Raw genomic sequence first — 20,924 nt, 5'->3', positions numbered from 1 at the left:
GATTTTATGCCATTAAAAACTACTCCAACCTATTGTTCTTTTCCTGGCTATGTCTTCTTTCCCTGAGGACATGAGCGTATTCTCTGGAGCCTGAATTGCCCAAGTCCAAGTCCCAACTCCACCAGTTCTTGGGCAAACCCTTTAACCTCTCTGTGCCTCAGTTTCCTCATATGTCTGATGAGATTAAAATAGTCCTGACACCCAGGACAATCATTACCCTTGGGTTAGAGGGAGAATGACAAGGGGGTACAAGAGGGGCTTTGGGGGCTTGTAGTTGATCTGGTGGTGCTTTAAAATAACTTTAAAATAGCTGCTTTAAAATAACTCATCTTGCTCTACACTTCAGATGAGTGTACACCTCCTATAAATCTCATACTTCAGCAAAATGTTTACAAAAAGCAAATAATATAGACTTCACTGGATTGTTGTGGTGGTTAAATGCGTTAATATACGTATAGTACCTATAATAGTGTCTGGCATATAATAAGCACTGGGTATTGCCTATTGTTACTATGAAAGCAGTACAGTAATAATTCTACAAATAAAAAGGATGCAATGTAGACTATATCTCACTGTCAGAAAATTTGTTTGCAAAGGTAGACCCCTCCTAGACACCTATGGCTTTTTCAGTCAGCCCTGTCCCCTTCTCCAGTGAGGAGAAAAGCAACAATATTATTGGGTACCTCCCAAGAGACCTGTGCAGTCCTGAGTCAGCCTGCTTTGGGAGAGTAACAGGACTGAGTAGGGGTCAGATTGGACTTTGGGTTTAACCTTCTTTAATTCCTACTTACAGGACCTACAGCAGGTTATTTAAACGTAGTTGAACCTCAGTTTCTTTCTCTATAAAATGGGGCCCTGACCATGTGCTACACAGGATTGTGACAGGATTAAGTAAAAAGGAAAAAAAAAAAGAAACATTTATTTTATACCTATGTGACCAAGTTCCCATCTGCCTAGGATGCTGGTCTTGGCTACAGGCAGGCCTTCTCCCTGCTGGAGGGACCCCTGAGGCTTGTAAGCAGTCTCCTCTCCGATGGCTGACCAGCGACTGAGACAGCACTTCTGACACCAGCATCTAGACCACCAAGCAAAAGGGACAGGTCTAGACCGACTTCCTGCAAAGACACTTTGCTTCAAGAGGATGCATCCATCCTCTTAAATCAAAGCATTATCAAGCCCACAAAGTGCTTTGCTTTGGCACTATGTGGAAAATCCAGTATTCGTTTCTCTTTGAGAAAGGCACAGCTGATATGGCTCCTGGCATTGCAGTTTATGTCTCACTTAGGTATAACTTCTCGGCAGCTTTCTTTCCTTGTTTAAGTTTTGAAAGGTACGGAATAAACCAAAATCTGCATATTAATAGTTCACCAATCTAAACTTTATCCTAAACAACTACTGCTGGACTTCACACCGTCACCTCTTAAAGGCTGGTTACGAGTGGGCTGAGGCAGAGCTAACTTTACAGGGGCCTGCACAGGAACAGGGACTGTGTTAACTCTGCATCCATCAGATGACTGACTCCCAGAACAACAAAAAGAGCTCCTAGGTGATGTGTTCCTCCTGTGGCCCAACCCTTACATGTACCATTTAATGCAATCCTCATGACACCCTGTGGAGGAGGCACAGTGGTAAAGAATTTGCCCACCAGTGCAGGAGACACACGGGACGCGGTTCAATCCCTGGATCAGGAAGATCTCTGGAGTAGAAAATGGCAACCCACTCCAGTATTCTTGCTGGAAAATTCCATGGGCAGAGGAGACTGGCGGGCTACTGTCCAAGGGGTCACAAAGAGTCAGAAACGACTGAGCGTGCACGCTGCCTCATGACACGCTTGTGCAGAAATGAGGAAATGCAGGGTCAGAGAGGCAAAATAATTTGTCCAAAGTCCACGGCTTAGCAGCAGCGGAGATAACACTGAACTCAGATGAACATCAAAAACTCTGTATTACCCAGTGTATCTTGCTAACTGCTCTGACACTGCTTCCATCACAAACATATTGAGCAATTGTAATTTAAGAGATGTTTGTCAGGGACACACAAGAGGAATCAAGCAGCTTGATGGCTGGTCCAGACACCATTAAAATTTTCAAGGGAAAGGGTTTGCTATGGAATGCTGTACCCATTTGGATGGATAAGGACACTGAGGCTAAAGAGATTAATAGTTTGCTCATGTTCTCCCAAATAGCGTTTGTCAGAGAAAGGATCTGAATTTGGGTTCTCCATGCCAGTATTCCTTCCACTATACTCATATCAAATGTACTCAAATACATGCGCATGTATATGAGAACATAACAAAGAACAGCATGGGGAGCTGCTGGCCTCCTAGGAGGAAGGGAAAGAGAAATTAGAGGGAAAGTGGAAAGGACAGGAAGAGGAAAGGCAAATATTCAGGTATTCTAAATTCTCTATTCCCTCCTGAAATCTCAGATACACGTGGAGGGAAGAGCGACATTTTCCTTCCCTTCCTCTGGCCCCAAAGGTCACTGAGCTGCCAAGCCGTTGATAAACGTAGTGGTTTTTCCTTTGGAGCCAGGAGTCACTGATTTGCTCCTTCCTGCTCCACAAAATTAAAAATCTGAGTCCGGCAGTTCAGAGGACCCCTGAAAACACTGCTGGAATTTCCCAGGGTGCTTTAAACAGAAACAGAAACTTGGCAGGGGAGGGAAGTGTGGAAGCACCTCACAGCTCAGGCCAAATCCTCTCCTCACAAGGTAATAAGCACTGATTCTCATTAAAAAAAATTCAAGAGATTTTTCAACCCAGGTCAGCAAAGGGGCTATTTCTCCAATGGGCTTTTCCTCCTTTTCTGACCATCCATCCATTGGACATTCATTCATTCACCCATTCATTCATACATTTGGTTAGTCATGTCAACCCAATGCATGACTAAAAGGTGATCTCTAAACTCAAGAGGTTCCCAGCCTACTTGTGTTGGGGTGTGGGGGAGAGGGAGTAAACTATAATCAATAAGCCTAAGAAAAGGCACAGTCATAGGAGGTAGAAAAGACCTCACTCTGGTGAAATATCTCCATTCACACAGAGCCTGCCCAGCTGCCTCCTCAGGATGGTCATGGGCTACAGCTGCAGACTCTCAAGGTTGGTATCCTGGCTCACTCACTCACCAGCCAGGCAGCTTTTTTAGGCAAGGCCCTTTTCCTCCTCCAGCAACAATTTCCTTATCTGTGAAACTGGGACTTGATGCTCACCTTCAGGATTGTTAAAAGAAGTCATGGTAGGGCATGAGCTTCATAGAGGGCCAGCCACATAGCAGAAGCTCAGTCAGTGCTGACCCACCTCCTTCTAAGACTTTGGTTTTGCCAGCTCTTCAGCTCACTTTAGAAGTCCACCAAACACAGCACCACCATCCCCCCTGGCCTTTCCTCTGTTCCACCAGAATGGAGGCGTGAGTCCATGTACATCTATGACACAGCTGAGGTTTTACCCCAAACTGAAACACCCTTCCTACTGCTAGAAACTCAGTTTCCTCATTTGTAAAAAGAGGACGAGGAAGGTATCAACACCGTTCACCTCCACTGCAAAATGCAAACAAGAGATGAGGTGGAAGAGCACCTGGAAAGACATGAAGATGGCCAAGACATGGATCACCATGGATTATCTTCATCCTGCAACACTCTGCTCTTCTACAAAACCTTCCTATTTCTGTTCCCACAGCAAGTGGCCTTCTCTGGTCCTAAGCAAGTATAGTGGGCAACACAGATTTGGCTCCCCAATTAACACTTGATTAGTGATGTTTCTAATTAATTCATGTGTACCTGTCACTTTTCCCTTAAAGTAACTCTTTTAACTATACTATATTTACATACAAGGTAATACCACCACTGTCATCTATAAAATATTGTAGAGTTCGAAAACACTACATTTTAAAAAAATACATGATTTCATTTGATCCTCAAAGCAACCTCATGGAATAGGTATTATTATTCCCATCTCACAGAAGAGAAAAATGAAGCTCTTGTCCCAGGTCCTGAGAAATAGCAGAGCCAGGATTTGAGCTCTGGACTGCCAGTCCCCAAAGCCTGGTCCTCTTGTCCTCTCTGTGGGGCCTCCTCTCCTTCTCTAGTTTACCAAATACTGAGGACATTCACATAGGTCACATATTTCTTTTGTAACCTCCATGGATATATTTATCAGAGGCTAGATATATAATAAAAAACAGAACCGAAAAGCAGGGCCAGTATCATTTTTCTTTGTACACACTAAAACACTTCACACAACAAAATAATTTGGTTTGAATTCTTGTCCTACTAATCATTAGCTGTATGACTCTGGATGAGTTACTTAACCTTTCTGTGCCCAAATTTCATCATCTGTAAAGCAAAGCCATTACCTCTAAAGAACAGACTTGTGAAAATTAAATAATGAGCTTAATGCATCCAGCAGTATTTCAAAATAGTATCCATCCAATTTGAAATGATGAAACTTAAATTTAAGAGTTTCACTTGGGGTTTAAGGGGATGATGATTCCCTAGCCCCAGAATGGTTTGGGGTCGCCCTTTCAGAGAAGAGGGCCTCCTTCCTCCCACACAACTGCCACTTGCCATCATTCATTCATCACTAACCACAGCAAACCTGGACTCCCATCTCCACCTGCCTTTTATTTGAAATGTCAATTTTTAAAGAGTGGAGAGGTTGGAAACCCAATTTAACAAGCATGCTGAAACATTGTTTATTGCCCCCATAAACATGGCTTAGTGAGAATTACGGACTTAATCAGAGTGAACTTATCTCCCGGTGAAAAGGAACACTTTAAATTTCAGAAATGGCACCTTCACTGTGAAAATCTCTTAACTTTTCAAACAAACGACAGGGGGTCTTAAACATATGGGCAGTAAAGGGGCAGCCATTACTGTGATTTGTCTTGCCCAAGAGCCAAGGAGCCCTAAAGGTCCATAACAACTTTAAGATCTAGGAAAAATATTTGGAAAATCATATTCAGGAGACATGTCTCTAAAAACACCCGAAAGGTCCGCCGAGTGGGAAGTAATATCTGTAGAGTTGCTTGGGGTTGCCAAAAGAAAGGACCCTGTCGTCATTAGAACAGGGGCTATTTAATAAACAGAAGCACTGAGAAAGCTCACCTTTCCTCCTGTGTGTAAGATTAACCATTTAGCAATAGGCAATATTTTGGGACCAGCTTATCACAAGAGAGGTGCTACAAAAATCCCAAAGGCTGCTAAATGGTTTGTGTGATTTTTTTCTTTTTAAAAAACATTTTCAGAGGATGAGGTCCTGTGAACCCCAGCTTCCTCATTTGAGGCTTAAGACTGCTCTGATCATTCCGGAAAAGGTTTTCATAAAGATGCCCCATTTTGCGCAGAATGTATGAGCCTGGCTGCCAGAGGCAGGAAAGGCAACAGATATAAAATTTTATTATTTCAATGCCCCAGTAGCAGCCAGGAGGACTTAATGAAATCGCCAAGATTTACAATCTGAAATAGCTATTGCACAGACAGATATGGTTAAGGGAGCTGTGCCCTCTGACCTTTCAACCCTTTGATCCTCACACAGCAGGTGGCCTGGAGCCCCCTCCTGGGCATCTTCCCGCTCTTCCGACACTGCTGAACCTTGATGTACAATAAGTCTGACCCTACACAGGTGACTCTCACAGTGCTTATCACCAGCAGCTGCTGCTAATGGAACAGCCCGAACCACTTGGCCTCGAGACTCTAACTTCGAGAAGCTGGGAGAGGGATCTGCTGTGCTGCGTCCAAATGGTGCTGAAATGATGCCCGATAGTTCAGCCCCAAGTCCAGTTGCTCGGAAACGCTTAACGATGTCATTACCAAAAACTGTCCTAGAAATGAAACTCTGATCTCCTTCAATCCATACTTTGAGTTAAAAAAAAAAAAATCACCTTTTAAAAATAAATCACAAATCTCAAAAAAAAAAAAAAAAAAAATCAACCCCGAAGTCCCAAATGCATCTCTCAGAACTTCCCTAAAACCATGTGCAGCAAATTTATACCAATGAAAATCAAAACAATTTTTGGAAACCTAAAATTGACTGTTTTCAGTTCCATGAAATTTCATTTAAAAAACCCCATATGCCAAAATGTCCAAATTCTCTTATTTTTAAAAATTGGGATGACTTCCAAAATCATAGCTATCTTTTTCTTCCTTTTTTTTCCCTTCTAAAGCTAAGGATGGGTAATGTGCATATGTACTTATCAAGCTTCATAATTTAACCCATTCGGTCAGTACAAAATACTTTCAATGAAATGCTGAAGAGGCAGGATATAAATTTATTATGACTGCATCCTTTAAAACAATTGACTCCTAGGCACCAGGATTTAATAGATATTCTGTTTGGTTAAGAACGTGTCTAGGAGTCTAGGCAGGCCCAGTCTGCAGGTTTTCGTTTTTGTCAGATATTTGGGTTTATGGAAGAAAGGGTTTTAGGCAGGACAGAAAAAACATGCTGTGGGATGTTGATAATGTCCAACTTAAGAGCCACTGTTGATTATATTTAGGAAAAGCTCTGAGCCCATGCCTCTGTTTCTAAACAGACATAATACAGTGGCCTCATTCGTTACCTGCAAAGGCATGAGCTTAGGTCCTGAATGTCTGAACCCAATAAGCAAAAAAAAAAAAAAAAAGCCCCACTTCTTTTGTAGTCTAAGAGGCATATATTTTAAATGCTCAACTTTAAATTCATTTTGAAATCAGCTAAGAATCAGACTATATGTAGACAGAGGTTTATAGGCTTCAATTTTAGTCATACTTTCCTCTATAGTTAAGTTTAAGTTTAGTAGAGAGAGCAGTTTAATGGAGAAATTGGTTTAGTAGGGGGAAAAGAAGGTAGAGTTATTATATTACAGTGTGACCACTCTGTACAAAATTATTATTAAGCCCTCTTCTTCAGAGATGCCCACTGGAAATGCTTTATTAATAATAGCAGCTACCTTTGAGTGAGGGCCTACTGATGTGCATAGAACTTCAGCCGTATTATTTCTAACTGTCATCATTTTAAGGCAGGTGACCCCGTTTTGCAGATGAAGATCTTATGGCATACATGCACAGATGCTCAGTGAGTTGCCCAAGCAGGACAAATAGTGGAGCTGGGATTCAAACTCCTGTCACTGGTCACTGCCTGTCTCCTAAAACCCTTGGTCCACCCACATTTTTTCCAACAAAAGCAAAACAAAGACAAACAAAACAATATGCAATAATTCTTGCATAAAATGCCAGATTTCAGCTTGCTTACACATTTCCATGGTCCATTTAAAGGCCTTCTGAATCAATTATTTTAGGTCATTAAGGGGAAGTTTAATTTGGTTGACAAACACCCCTACTGTGGTGACCTCACATATCAGCAACAAATGTCTGATGGTCACAAACCTGTACCGTGAGTCTGCTGAGCATGGTGTTAAACAAAACCACATGTGCTCTGATTCCAAGTGGGATTTGACTAGGCTGACCAAGGGTACTGCTCTTCAATCATCATATGCTGGTCTCTAAGCACCCATGATGGCCCTGCCCCTAATCACTTGCAAGGAGTTTATGAAAAGAAGGCACCAGTCCCACATGGCTGTGTTCGGTTGAGAGTGCCTTTAAGCTAATGAAATTTAGAAAAAGTCACTCAGTAAAAAATACAAAATGAGGCTGAAAAAGAGGGCAGAGCTAACCTTAGGTAGATGTCTCAGCTTATTTTAAAGAAAATTTACCAGTTCTACACATATACTGATAATCACTTCCATTTATTTGGCGCCTACAACGCGTCAGGTACCAATTTTCTAATTTACTCCTCATTAAAAAGTTCCTATGAAGTGGAGAATCTACCCATTTTACAAGCAAGGAGTCTGAAGCTCAAAGAGGCACTTTTACATCCCCATCTGCAAAATAGGAGCATCCCTCTCAAAGGTGTGACAATTAAAAATTACATGGCTCAAGTGCCATGTATATTAGTAGAACATCATTCAATGGGTGATATTATTATTATTAAATATTTTCAATAGGCATCTCTTCAGAGGATAACATAATAGTAGTTTTGTACAAAGTGGTCAAACTCAAACTGTGTTTCCTTCTGCTAACCTGATTTCTCCTTTAAACAAAGGAGCGTGTTTAAAGTCGCCTAGTAGCAGTGGAGCTAGAATTTGAATCCAGGTCTCCATAACTCTAGAGGCCAAGAATTCTTTCTACTCTGTTCCATAGTTTCCTGCATGCTGCTCTTTATCTTAATCTGATAGAAATTTGGAAAAGTTCTTTTAGTAACAATTTAGAAACTTAGGTTTTCTTTGACGTCAGTTTCAACATTGCTAAATTGACTGGCTAAGGGATGACAGGAAAGTTGGAAAACAAAAGCATCAATGATGGTTTTGCATTTTCTACTGGGATCCTCCCTAATAAATTACTCAGTTTTTCTGATCTATAACAGAGGGCTATGTCATCTCACAAGAGAACATTTCAGTCACAACAAATTAGACTGAAAATGTACTGACTGCAAGAGATACTTAAATCAGCCAGAAGTACTTGTTCCCTTTGATTACATAAATTACTACTAGATTTAAGTTGCTTTATATTAACTAATTCCAACATTAAGATAAGTGACATTTAAAAACCACACTCATTTTAAAAGCAGATGCCATGAGGAGGAGAGAGCTTCTAGAGGAAATTCATCAGGTGAAATCCAGAACATTCTTCAGGCTCTAATTTTGCTCTGAATGCTCTGGATGTGACAGATTCACATGTGATGATTTTGCTTGATAACAGCATGCTAAGGAAATTCTAGCAAGACCAAGCTACTGGCCAATTCTTTTTCTTTTTATATAATTAAGCAAGCATTAGGGATTCATTGATCTAAACTTTGCCTCTTATTTTTATAGTACTCACTATGAGGAATAATGTTTGGTAGAATTTTTTAGAAAAGCTCTTCACATCCATTATATCAATTAGTTCTCACAACTCTCTGAGATGGATAATATGATCTTAATTTCACTGATGAGAGAATGGAGATTGGAGAGGCTAAGTAACCAGCTCTAGTCACAAGTGTACTCAGAGCTTTCTTCTGGAGAAATACGAGGCTGGCAAACGTCACCCCTCCTTTCCCCTTGCCGCAATCTCCAGCACGCGGCCTGGAAGCCTCCCTGAGAGGGAGAAGCTCAGGCAAAGGTGAGAGCCTGTATGCCCAGGGCTGGGGTAATCTATACAGCCTCACCCAGGGGCTCTGGGGTTTGACAAGTCCATCAAAGCAGGGAAACTGGATGCAAATTATTTTCTCTCTCTGAGCCTCAGCTTCCCCGTTTGCAAATACGGATATCTCCTCCTTGGCAGAGAGATTCTTAGGATGTGCAGAAGTGAGAACAGGTGGAGCACCCAGCGCTGTGTGTGGTGTCGAGAAAGACACAAAAGACGGTAGCTCCTTCCCAATGGGAGGGCCTCTCCCTTTCTTGCTAAAGCTCTTTCCATGAGCCTATGACTGGAATTACCAGGTGGAATTTTTCAGGCAAATATCACCTTTTTATAAAGCAGGGCTATGATTACTCATCACTAACAAACAGATCTCACATGCAGTGTCTCAATTCTTGTGAGGACAGATGCACAACCACCACCTATACCTGCATATAGTTATGGCTCAGAGTTTCTGCATGAATCACAATATTAACAAGGGAAAACTATATCTGACTACTGTCTACCTGTGGCGTCCTATGACGAAGCAAAACGGTACAATGGTAAACAAGAAATATTCTTCTAACACTCACCATGAAACTTTTAAAAAATAAACATTAAAAAAATGAACAAAGGATTAAAGACTTCCTATGCCAGAGAAAAATGAAAAGAAAAAAACTAGTTAAAATGGTGCCAATTCAGTTGACAGATATTCAAGTTCTCTGCGAGGTAAAGGGGCATAAAAGTTATTTTTCCTTGTCTGTAAATAAGTAAATCCTGTTATTTTGTGTGAAAGCTTCACAGTCAAACCACTACAGACATAGACAAATACCAGATCTGGGTCCTAGCAATCAAGAAGAGGCATTTCAAATGTGGACTGGGATGCTGTCCATGGAGTGGTGTCTCAGTGCTGTCCCAAGCATTCAGTGCATTTGCAAAACCAGGCTTCCATGTGCTCCAGAGAAACCTTCGCACATAAAAGATGGTGAGGAAGAGAGGTAAGCTGTGGGCTGGGCCTGTCTCCTTGTGCCCACATCACATGTGTCTTGAAATTGCATTAGTGGGAGAGGTAGGAAGAGGCCTTATGAACTTGGTACCCGGGTGTCACTCCCCCTGTTCCTACCACCTGGAACTAGTACTTAGTATATATCCTAAATTTATCCTCTCAAATTTGAGCTGTAGAAAAATTATCTAATTCATAGAAAGTAGTTGGAAACAGAGAGGAAACAAAAATCTAGTAAAAAATGTGCTTAAAACTGCAAAGAAAGTCTTCGCTATAAACATCTCTATCATGGTTCAGAAGCTTGGGTTTGGGACAATAACATCTGAATTTTATATATATGGTTGTTGTGTGTAATATACTTAAGAATTACCTTGATCTTTACAAATATCACTCTACTTTATTAACTTGGTTAAGCCATTTCCAAACATTTTATATGGAAGGACCGTGTTTCTAAGAGCCCAGGAGGAGGCGGCCTGACCATGTCCCTCCCCTATTTACACCCTTCAATGGCTCCCCACTGCCCTATAAAGTTGAGACTCTTTAACACGGCTTACAAGGCCCTGGATGGCCTGGCCCTGGCCTGCCTCCCTCAGCAATCCTCTCCCTACTTCAGCTCCATGCTCCTGCCAGACAATGGACTGTTCAGACCTCCTGGGAAATGCCATGATCTACACTGTAAATCTTTGTATATGATGCTCCCTGTCCCCTTGGTGGAAGACAAATTTATCTGCTCAGTTTCCATTCAGGCATTCCTTTCCTCGGAGAAGCAGAGCCCTCAAGGCTCAGTTTGCTGTCTTCTCTAGCAGAGCCTTCAGCTTCTCAAACTCCCTCCATTTACTTTCTCCTTGTCTGCTTCTGTTCCAGACAAAACTCTGCAGGCACAGAGTGTGTCACACTCACCATTTTATATAGAACCCCTAGTGCAATACAGTGCCTAGTACACATCAGGCTCTCCAAACATTTCTATAGAAGGGGCTGCGTACCGTGTACCGACCACAGGCCATACACTGGGATACGCTGGATATACATGGAACTCATTTCTTTAATCTTTACCACACTCTTAAAAGATGGGCCCTAAGGTCAGGAAGCAACAGTTAAAACTGGATATGGAACAACAGACTGGTTCCAAATAGGAAAAGGAGTATGTCAAAGCTGTATATTGTCACCCTGCTTATTTAACTTATATGCAGAGTACATCATGAGAAATGCTGGGCTGGAAGAAGCACAAGCTGGAATCAAGATTGCCGGGAGAAATATCAGTCACCTCAGATATGCAGATGACACCACCCTTATGGCAGAAAGTGAAGAAGAACTAAAGAGCCTCTTGATGAAAGTAAAAGAGGAGAGTGGAAAAGTTGGCTTAAAGCTCAACGTTCAGAAAACTAAGATCATGGCATCTGGTCCCATCACTTCATGGGAAATAGATGGGGAAACAGTGGAAACAGTGTCAGACTTTATTCTTCTGGGCTCCACAATCACTGCAGATGGTGACTGCAGCCATGAAATTAAAAGATGCTGACTCCTTGGAAAGAAAGTTATGACCAACCTAGATAGCATATTAAAAAGCAGAGATATTACTTTGTCAACAAAGGTCTGTCTAGTCAAGGCTATGGTTTTTCCTGTGGTCATGTATGGATGTGAGAGTTGGACTGTGAAGAAAGCTGAGCGCCAAAGAATTGATGCTTTTGAACTGCGGTGTTGGAGAAGACTCTTGAGAGTCCCTTGGACTGCAAGGAGATCCAACCTGTCCATTTTAAAGGAGACCAGTCCTGGGTGTTCTTTGGAAGGACTGACGCTAAAGCTGAAACTCCAATACTTTGGCTCCCTCAGGCGAAGAGCTGACTCATTGGAAAACACTCTGATGCTGGGAGGGATTGAGGGCAGGAGGAGAAGGGGACGACAGAGGGTGAGATGGCTGGATGGCATCACCGACTCGATGGACATGAGTTTGGGTAAACTCCGGGAGTTGGTGATGGACAGGGAGGCCTGGTGTGCTGCAATTCATGGGGTTGCAAAGAGTTGGACACGACTGAGTGACTGAACTGAACTGAACTGAACCACCCCTATAGATGAAGAAAGTAAACACAGACACAAAATAACACTGACATTACTACTGAGGGGAATGGTCAAGCAGGGAATTAGAAGTCCATTTATCAAGTTCTTATGAAGTACCACTCCCACCCCCAGCAGTGTCTCCAGCACTGTTGACCAGGAGAAAATAGGGCGGGTACAAGCCAATTCTACTGAAATTCTTTCCCTAGGGAATGAAAATGATAATCCCTGGAACCCATGAGTCCCTAAAACACAATTTCAAAGCCATCAACTCAACATAAATGGCTTTAAGGCCACTAAGGAAATAAAAACAGCAATGGCTGCTAACCTTCATTGAACTCATGCCACTGCCCCTATTTTACAGGCGAGAAAACAGGTGCAGAGGTCCATCGCCTTGCCCAAGATCAAACAAGGAGGGAGCAGGAAAGCCAGAACCCACGGCCCATTCCCACTGACACGTTTTTCTGCCTCTGTGCAAAGGGGAGCTTCACCTTCAGGCTAACCTGAGCCTCTGTCTGCACTGCGTCACTGCTATCACTTTTCTTTCCTGCTTCTTGACCATTCCACCACCAGGAATTAAAAACACAAAAATAAAACAAACCACCTTCTGCATGCATTCCTCATGCTCTGAGGCCTGCATACAGAGCACTGTTGGTGAGGCTTGGAAAGCAAGATCTTCACTTATCACAAAAGGAGAAGGAACACACCTACCAGACCTGATCTGGCACCCCACTACCAGACCTGGCACAGAGCAGGAGCCGCAGAGCATCTCCTGCACTCAACTGAGGTCGAGGGAATGAAGGGAAATAGTTACTGTGTAATCTGGCCACGTTTTGGTATTTCCTAGCCAGCTAACAGGATCATTCTCTCCAAGAAGAAACTAGGTCTATGCCAATACCCTTGGCTATCCCGCTAACTTACCACCAGCCTCAAATTAGTGTTTGCTTAAACGAGAGAAAGGATATAAAAAGGCAGTGGAGGGATAAGAATGAGGATCAGCTAGAAACTTGTCACTTTAGAAGGAAGGCAGACTCTTCTAGGTGACTATGTTACCAGCTCTTACCCTGTAAGAGCATGAAGGCTGGAATTAAATCTTCTCCCCAAATAACCTTTTTTCAAATGAGAACACTAGGTTATAATTTATATTTCTTTTTGTGCAACAAATTTGAGTGTCATAAAAATGGTTAAAAAGTCTTCCTATGGTAGCTTTTTCTAAACTTTTATGAACATCTGCCACATTCATTTGAAGTTTAAAAAATTCTGGCACATATGCAAAGGCATAATAAGGTGCCTATAGCTTTCAAGAAAAAATAACAAGACAGTAAAAAATAAGCCTTTTGCTGAATTGCCAGTAAGAAAACTAGTGTGCAAGAGGAGATGGGCCCTGCCTAGCTCCTTCCTGAAAGAGCTTTCCTTTGGGCCCAGGTACATGCTCCACCCCAAGCATTATAGCCCACAGTTCTTGGAAGAAGTCTCAGGGAAGCATCTCTCTCATTTGAAGGTATAATAGAACCAGATCAGTGTGATCAAAAAGCACGACTAGAGCACTCCGAGTCTGAACTGAAATCCAGGGGAAATCAGGAGACTACATCTCTTGACTTGGGAGTTCACAGCTGCCTCACACATGTGGGCAATGCTGTTTTGTTTGACAGTGTCTCAGCTGGCTTCAAGAGTGGGTCAACTACTATTTTGGTTTTTCTTTCAGTTCTGACCACGTATCAGTACAGCATGGCAAACTCCTCCCTAATTTAAATCAACAGGGCTAAGATTTATCTTGGCCAGTGCTTCCCAAACCTTCTCATTTAAAACCCTTCAAAAGCTGAGGAGAGTGAACTTGGAACCATTCACCTAAGTGCAAAACTCTGTCTCAAGTTTTAGCTCCAAAATTATGCATGTTGTGCACTGCATGTTTTATTACCAAAACCCCCCCCCTTGTTTTCAATTACTACAATCATATGAAAAGTAAAAAAAAAAAAAAAAAAAATTTGACTCCTTCCATCTTTAAGTAAAATTACGGTGCTGGGTTCCCTGAAAGGAGAAGGCAATGGCACCGCACTCCTGTACCCTTGCCTGGAAAATCCCATGGACGGAGGAGCCCGGTAGGCTGCAGTCCATGGGGTCGTGAAGAGTTGGACACGACTGAATGACTTCACTTTCCCTTTGCACTTTCAGGCATTGGAGAAGGAAATGGCAACCCACTCCAGTGTTCTTGCCTGGAGAATCCCAGGGATGGGGGAGCCTGGTGGGCTGCCGTCTGTGGGGTCGCACCGAGTCGGACACGACTGAAGCGACTTAGCAGCAGTGCCCTGAAAACAGCAACACCTTTTGGAGGGCTCTAAGTGTGTTCTGAATTCCAGGTTTCCATGCACTTACTCCATCCTTCTTTTCAGAAGGCACCTGTTGGGCATCCTGCTGAGTACTGAGGACACCACAGTGAACAAAGCATTGTCCTTGTTCCCAAAGAGCCCCTGCTCCTAGGGCTGATGGAGAGGACAGGGAAGCCAATAGCTGTCATCCTGGGCAAGAGGCAGAGTAAGCAAAGGCAACAGTCAAATGGGAGGCCTCTCAAACAGCTGGGGAAGAGGAAGCTTAGCGTGCAGGGGGGCACAGGGATGTGGGGGTGTTAGGGACCAGCCAGAGCCCTGGCTATCAGGAGACAGTGAGCAGACAGAAGGCTTGACAGCAGCAGGGAGATGAGCAGACCCAGGGGTGTGGCAGAGGCGGCTGGAAGGCGGGCTACTGAGCTCAGAGCGACCAGGTAGAGGGCAGCCCCTATATGTTTGACAGGGGTTGAATTTCATACTCATCTGCATACCTCTATGACCTAGCAAAATGTGTGGAACACAGAGGCCTTGATTTAGATTTTTGAATGAAAAACAAGGCTTTGCAAAAATCTAAAAAAGCAAAGTAAAACATCTATAAAGGCAGTGAGAAAGGAACCGAGGGAGAGACATGTCAGAGACTTTGTGACTGAGTAGAAAGAATAAGGAAGCAGACGCTCAGCCACGCTCAGTGTTCCCTTGTGGCTTTTCAGCCAGTGGTGCCACTCACAGGGACCAGGGACAGCGGAAGGGGACTGAAGGAACTCGATGGGTGTGTATGTACAGATAATAAGGGGTTTGGGGAAGACTGAATTTGAGACATCGATAGTACGTCTTGGTGACCTTCAATTGGGACTTGCAACTCTGGGCTGTAAGTTCAGAGAGAGGCATGTCAGTGTTAGAATCACAGCTGGGAGTCATGGACATCACCTTGGTAGCAAAAGCAAAAAACCTTTAAAAAGATGGCCAGAGGGTATATAGAGAAGAAAAGCAAGCCAAGACTGGAAACCTGGATAATGCTTAAGGTAAAGGACCATGAAAAGCAGTCGGAAAAAATCCGTGCTGGAACAGTCCGGAAGGCAGAAGAGGCAGGAAAGAGCTGTGGATGCTGATAGACCAAATGGTCTTTAGATTAGTGTTTCCAACTGTACAACAATTGGCACGAAAGGTCTATTAGCAAGTATTCACTTTCAATTTTTCACACAGGAGCTTTGAATACACCCCCAAACTTGACAAACAAAGGTAAAACACAGAAGAAATCTCTTCAATCTGATCTAAATACACCATCCAAGATAGTCCATAAACTGTGTACTGTATGTGTTCAGGGCTGGGTGATGACAAGGAGGAACTGTTAACAGAATGTAGGAGCCACATGGCCGTCCTGTCAAATTAGAAATTTGAGCAGATTTCTGTGGTCTATTTTGATCAAGATTCTCAATGTCAAACAAACAGGTTTTTCGATAACCAACTTGTTTCATTTTCGTAAGCACAATAGCACAGTGTGCAACAGTGAAGAAGCAGGTGGTCCTCGTCGACGTGAAATGAAGGGAACAGAAGAAGAGAAGCGGCACTTCCTTTAAGCCATGCAAAGCATCATCACAGACGGACATGGCTTCAGCTTTTCCCTCTGAGAGCTTGTCTCCTGTGCAAAACAGCCAAGTCCCCTGCCTCCTGTCCTATTTTGCTCCAGCGCAAATTCAGCTCTCTCCCGAGGAGGGAAAAGCTTAGGGTTCATGTCGACAAACCAGCAACACTGACAAAAGCACAGAAAAGTCCTTTAAAAGAATTGCTATCTACTCAGTACAGCCATGCAGAAAGCAATCTGTCCTTAGATTCATAGCTTTGACCAAGCATTTCTACTTTAGGGGTTCTATGCTAAGGAAGTAAGTCAAGATGCAGATTAAGCCTTATGCATAAAGATGTTCACTGAAATGCTATTTATAATAGTGAAAAATTATAAACAGCGTAAGTGTCCAACAGTAACGGGAAAATGGTTATGCTGTGGCATATTCAAACAGTTGGAAGGACAGGTAGCAAATTAAAAATTATTACTGACAGTAGACAAAAACGCAGAAATCCCCATGCCATAATATTAAATAAAATAAAGACATAAAATTGTATACCATATCAGCTAAATACATTTATAGAAAATATATATTCACAGAATAAAGACAAGGACGAAGAATAATAAAATGCTAACAGATGAATCTGGAATAATGATACTGCGGATAATTTTAATTTTCCTCTTTATACTTCTATATATTTTCTATACCACATTTTCTACAGAGAAAAATGTAATATAGTGGCAGTGATTTATAATAAACATCATTTTGAAAAGTGAATCATTTTCCTTCCCTCATTCAAACTCTTGAAGAACCCTTTCCTCCTGCCTCTTTGAACTTCACTCCCTCACCCATGAAAACTGACAATCTCCAAACAAAGTGGAAAAACACTGGAAATAAGAGCCCAGTGGAAAGGGTCTAAGCTGAACGCCCAGCTCTGTGCACGAGGTGTTGCTCTGACACACTCCCATGTGTAGCGCTGTGAATCCAGAGACTGCGTCTCTTCCACTGCCATGAAGCAAACAAAACCACAAGTAGAGAGATCCGGGGAGGAGAGAAGTCAACTTACCTCCATTAAACTTAAATGGATTCCTATGAGGTAGGGCATGGGAGCACTGTGAAGAGAAACAGAGACACACAGCTGCTTTAATGTCTGTTGCTTCTGACAGAAAATTACAGATGGTTCACTATTTGGAGAAAAACTGTTTTAATAAACGTATGCACAGTTACATTTCCTTTCACAACAAAAATCCTAATATGACATTTTGTTCCCAAGCCTAGAAACTTAGGAAGGATTTCAAAAGGCAGGCAGCCTTGGAAGCAGTATGAGGGGCGGGAAGAGTGCTGACCTTGGCGTTAGTCCCTAAATAGTAGGCATGTGATTGCATAGCCTTAGTTGCCTTATCTTTAAAATGGCATTTTGGAATCTAACTGCCAGCTTGCTACCAGAATGAGAAAATATACACTGAGTGACCAGTATGGTTCCTGGTACAAATGGGAACCACTGTTGCCATGATTACAACAGATAAAGCAATTAGCAATGTCAGATGGAGGGCATAATGTGCTTCAAAGAGGAATGATTTTTTTTTTATTTGCTATTTCCTTCTGCCATCAAAAGATGTGATCTGTCTATTCTAACTGGACAGAGAATATCACAGACAGTAAGCATCTTCAACCTAATTGCACACATGCCATCTGATGATACTGTAATTCAAAAAACCTTTTCAAAGTGCTTCATTTCCAGAGCAATGGATTCCCTTAGTTAGTGACTGAGCAGGAGGTGAGAATCCAGCTCCAAGGGCTTTAAAACCTGGGCATCAAGGATTCATTTCCCTTGATTTCAGGTGCACACACATACACATTATCATCATGTTGCTACTTACCAATGATAAATGGGATAAACATTATACAAGGAACTTCAAATTCAACTTCCTTAATTCACACAACAACCTCACAAGGTAGGTATTACGCCCACTTCACAGAGGAGGGAGTAGGCCCAGGGCACGTAAATCACTTGATGCTTTCAAACTGTGGTGCTGGACAGCAAGGAGATCAAACCAGTCAATACGAAAGGAAATCAAACCTGAATATTCATTGGAAGGACTGGTGCTAAAGCTGAAGCTCCAATTCTCTGGCCACCTGATGCGAAGAATCGACTCATTGGAAAAGACCCTGATGCTGGGAAAGATTGAAGGCAGGAGGAGGAGGGAGCGACAGAGGATGAGACGGTTGGATGGTGTCACTGACTCAATGGACATGAGTTTGAGCAAACTCAGGGAGATAGTGAAGGACAGGGAAGCTTGGGGTGGTGCAGTTCATGCGGTTTCAAAGAGTCAGACAAGACTGAGCAACTGAGCAACAACAATGCCACAAAACAAGCAGCAACCCTAGGATTTGACTCCAGAGCTTCTTCCTCTACGGCACTTTGCCTTGTAATACTGGACTGAACATTCCCAATCCCACCTCCCACACAGCGTTTTTCCTGGGAGTAGTGGAGGGAGTAGAGATGAAGGGAGAGATTGACAACTTTTCCATCTGTCTCTCCAATGTGTGATACATCCTGGGAAAGGTACAAAGGATATTTTATGAGACCAGTGGAAAGACATCTGCCTCAGTCTGAGGTGACCAGGTACCTTCCCTGCAGGGCAGCTGGTGGCATGGAAGTAGACCTAGGAAGGTGGCTTTCTTGGGGATAGGGTAGGGAAACAAGGAGTGAGTGGTAAGAAATGAAAAAAGGGGAGGTTTTCTTTCCACTGAATGCTAAAGAGTTTAGACTTTATCCTGAAAGCAATGGATAGGCAATGAAGGTTTTTGAAACATCAGATGTGCATTTTAAAATTGCTCAAACATTTAAAAATAAGAAAGAGCACAATTCCCTCATTACCATTCAACAAATAAAATTCTTCAAGCAAAAATCCTTCTCCAGAATATAAAATGTTCTCCTTACTACAGATCTCAGCAGTAATATATCTTGGGAGCCTGTAAAACAGACTTGAATATTAGCAGCACAGTATGGGAAATATTCTTTTAGAAGACTTTTGTATTTGATAATAGCCAAAGAAAGAACTGGACACGCAACTGCAGTGAAAGTGGAGTTGTCTTTTCTTTCCTTTTTTCTTCTTCTCTCCTTTAAAAAAAAAAAAAGTATCCGCTGTGCACATTCAGCTTCCCTTCGCTTCTAGGGGCAAAGAAATGCCCTATGATATTTTTTTCCCTTAAACTGTAAACCATTAGTTTAGCTGCCAGCTACACAAATGCTCAAACTTCCCAGTGTGCCTGGCTCTGCTGTCCAAGCTTTCTCTAGTGTACACTGAAATGAATGTGTTTCTAATTAAGTAGCTTCAGGAACACGACAGCTTCAATGTCAAAAATACAAAGTCTGAACCCTGGCAGGAAGTCTTAAGACTGCAAATGTCTCATCTAGTGGAACCTTGCCTAATGTAATGAAAGGAAGCAGGAAGAGTACAGAATTCCAGAAAAAATGGCCACTTATTAATGTGTCCAGAAGCACAGCCAAACACATAGAAGGGAGAAAAACTCAAATCCATAATATTTAACCAAATCTCATAAACTTCCCCAGCTCCCACCAGCACTGTCATGCAAGTGACAAATGACCCTGAGTTTTAATTAGAATTTCAGAACTGAAATTCCAAACAAATGAGCTAATGTATAGAAAAAGACACTCAAACAACTCAGAGAAAGGTAAAAATAAATATCCACAGAAATTTATATAATTTGACTATAGGCTTTTACCTTAAAAAAATTTTTTCTCTAGAATTTTAAATAGGTGTTAATGCCTTGTCTCTTTGTCTTGCAGTAAAAACCAATGAAAGAGAGGAAAAAGGAGTCTTAGAAGTGAAGGCAGACGTAGAAAGGGACAAAGTGAGACTCACTCTTCAGGTACCATTAGGTAGGTATTTTTTTTAAGCCCAATAATTTTCCAAAGAGTAATTATGGCTTATCATAGAAATGTAGTTTCTTAGCCAACTTAGGGCTGAAATAGCTCGGTATTTAGCAAATATTTTAAAACACATTTATTCTGAAATCACAGCACGCCATGTTTTTTATGAATGCAAATTTGGATAAATAACCTTTTACATTGTCATCGTTTGCTTACATAGCCTCAAATGCATCCCTGAATCTACCGCACTTTTGCTCTGCAAATATACTGGTTACAAATTTCAAATGGGGAGAGGGAGAGAGGGAAAAAAAAGAAAACCAGAGACTTCTTAAGATCTTAAAGTAGCAAGTATGTAACTGGGTAATTCTACCTACATTCTGAAAACAACTTTTATTCTTAATAATACCTCAATAGTTATGGCAGTTACTGACTTCTCTCTCGCTCTCTCTTTTTTGTTGTTGTTGTTGTAAAGAGAATGGAAACACTCATGATCAAGTTATCACAACTACTTTTATTTTTACATTATTCTCCTCCAATATTAACACTAACATTTTAAAATACCTTTGAAATTACAGAGTGCATATATTTTATTGCTTTCTCATTGGCTGCATTAACATTTCCCATATTATACCGCAACCTTTGTGATTGTTTTAAAGACTATATAATATTCCACCAAGTATGGATGTCCCTTAATTTACTGAACTCTATTGCTAGAGTTAGACATTAAGTCACTTCCATCTTTTCACTATGAATAACATCATAACGAAAATGAACAATCTCATGTGCACGAATTTTCAAACATGGAATTACCAAGTCAAAGGGCAGAACTGTTTTTAACATCTTTTGTTATATTTTGGCAAAAGTGTCTTTAAAAGGGCAGTACCAACCTCAGTGGAAATCTTTCAGGATTGTTGCAATGATTAGAGAGAACCCATGAAACGCCTCGCCCAGGAACACCAC

The 20,924-nt window shown here is 41.9% G+C and overlaps 1 protein-coding gene and 1 long non-coding RNA gene across 28 annotated transcripts in view; one reads left to right on the top strand and one right to left on the bottom strand.

Annotated features, from left to right (window-relative positions):
• Positions 1 to 20,924, bottom strand: part of DENND1A (DENN domain containing 1A) — a 533,371-nt gene that overhangs the window by 192,117 nt on the left and 320,330 nt on the right. For 26 of the 27 annotated variants that reach the window (XM_086325286.1, XM_086325292.1, XM_086325282.1 and 23 more), the window contains one exon: positions 17,133 to 17,178. The exons of the other annotated variant lie outside the window; for it this stretch is intronic. In XM_086325286.1, coding sequence (XP_086181412.1) covers positions 17,133 to 17,178 — 46 coding nt within the window. The remainder of the gene's footprint in view (positions 1 to 17,132; positions 17,179 to 20,924) is intronic. 27 annotated transcript variants of the gene reach the window in all.
• LOC147362564 (uncharacterized) lies at positions 5,014 to 19,776 on the top strand. Its single transcript, XR_015136364.1, has 2 exons — positions 5,014 to 5,201; positions 5,530 to 19,776. It is a non-coding gene; the product is annotated as an uncharacterized LOC147362564 (long non-coding RNA).

This window comes from Bos grunniens, chromosome 11 (genome assembly GCF_055505025.1).
Source record: "Bos grunniens cultivar Pamir isolate PY7600 chromosome 11, Bosgru_T2T1.0, whole genome shotgun sequence".
NCBI lineage: Eukaryota > Metazoa > Chordata > Mammalia > Artiodactyla > Bovidae > Bos > Bos grunniens.
The sequence above is the reverse complement of the archived record's forward strand: the minus strand, read 5'-3'. Positions and strand labels throughout refer to the sequence as shown.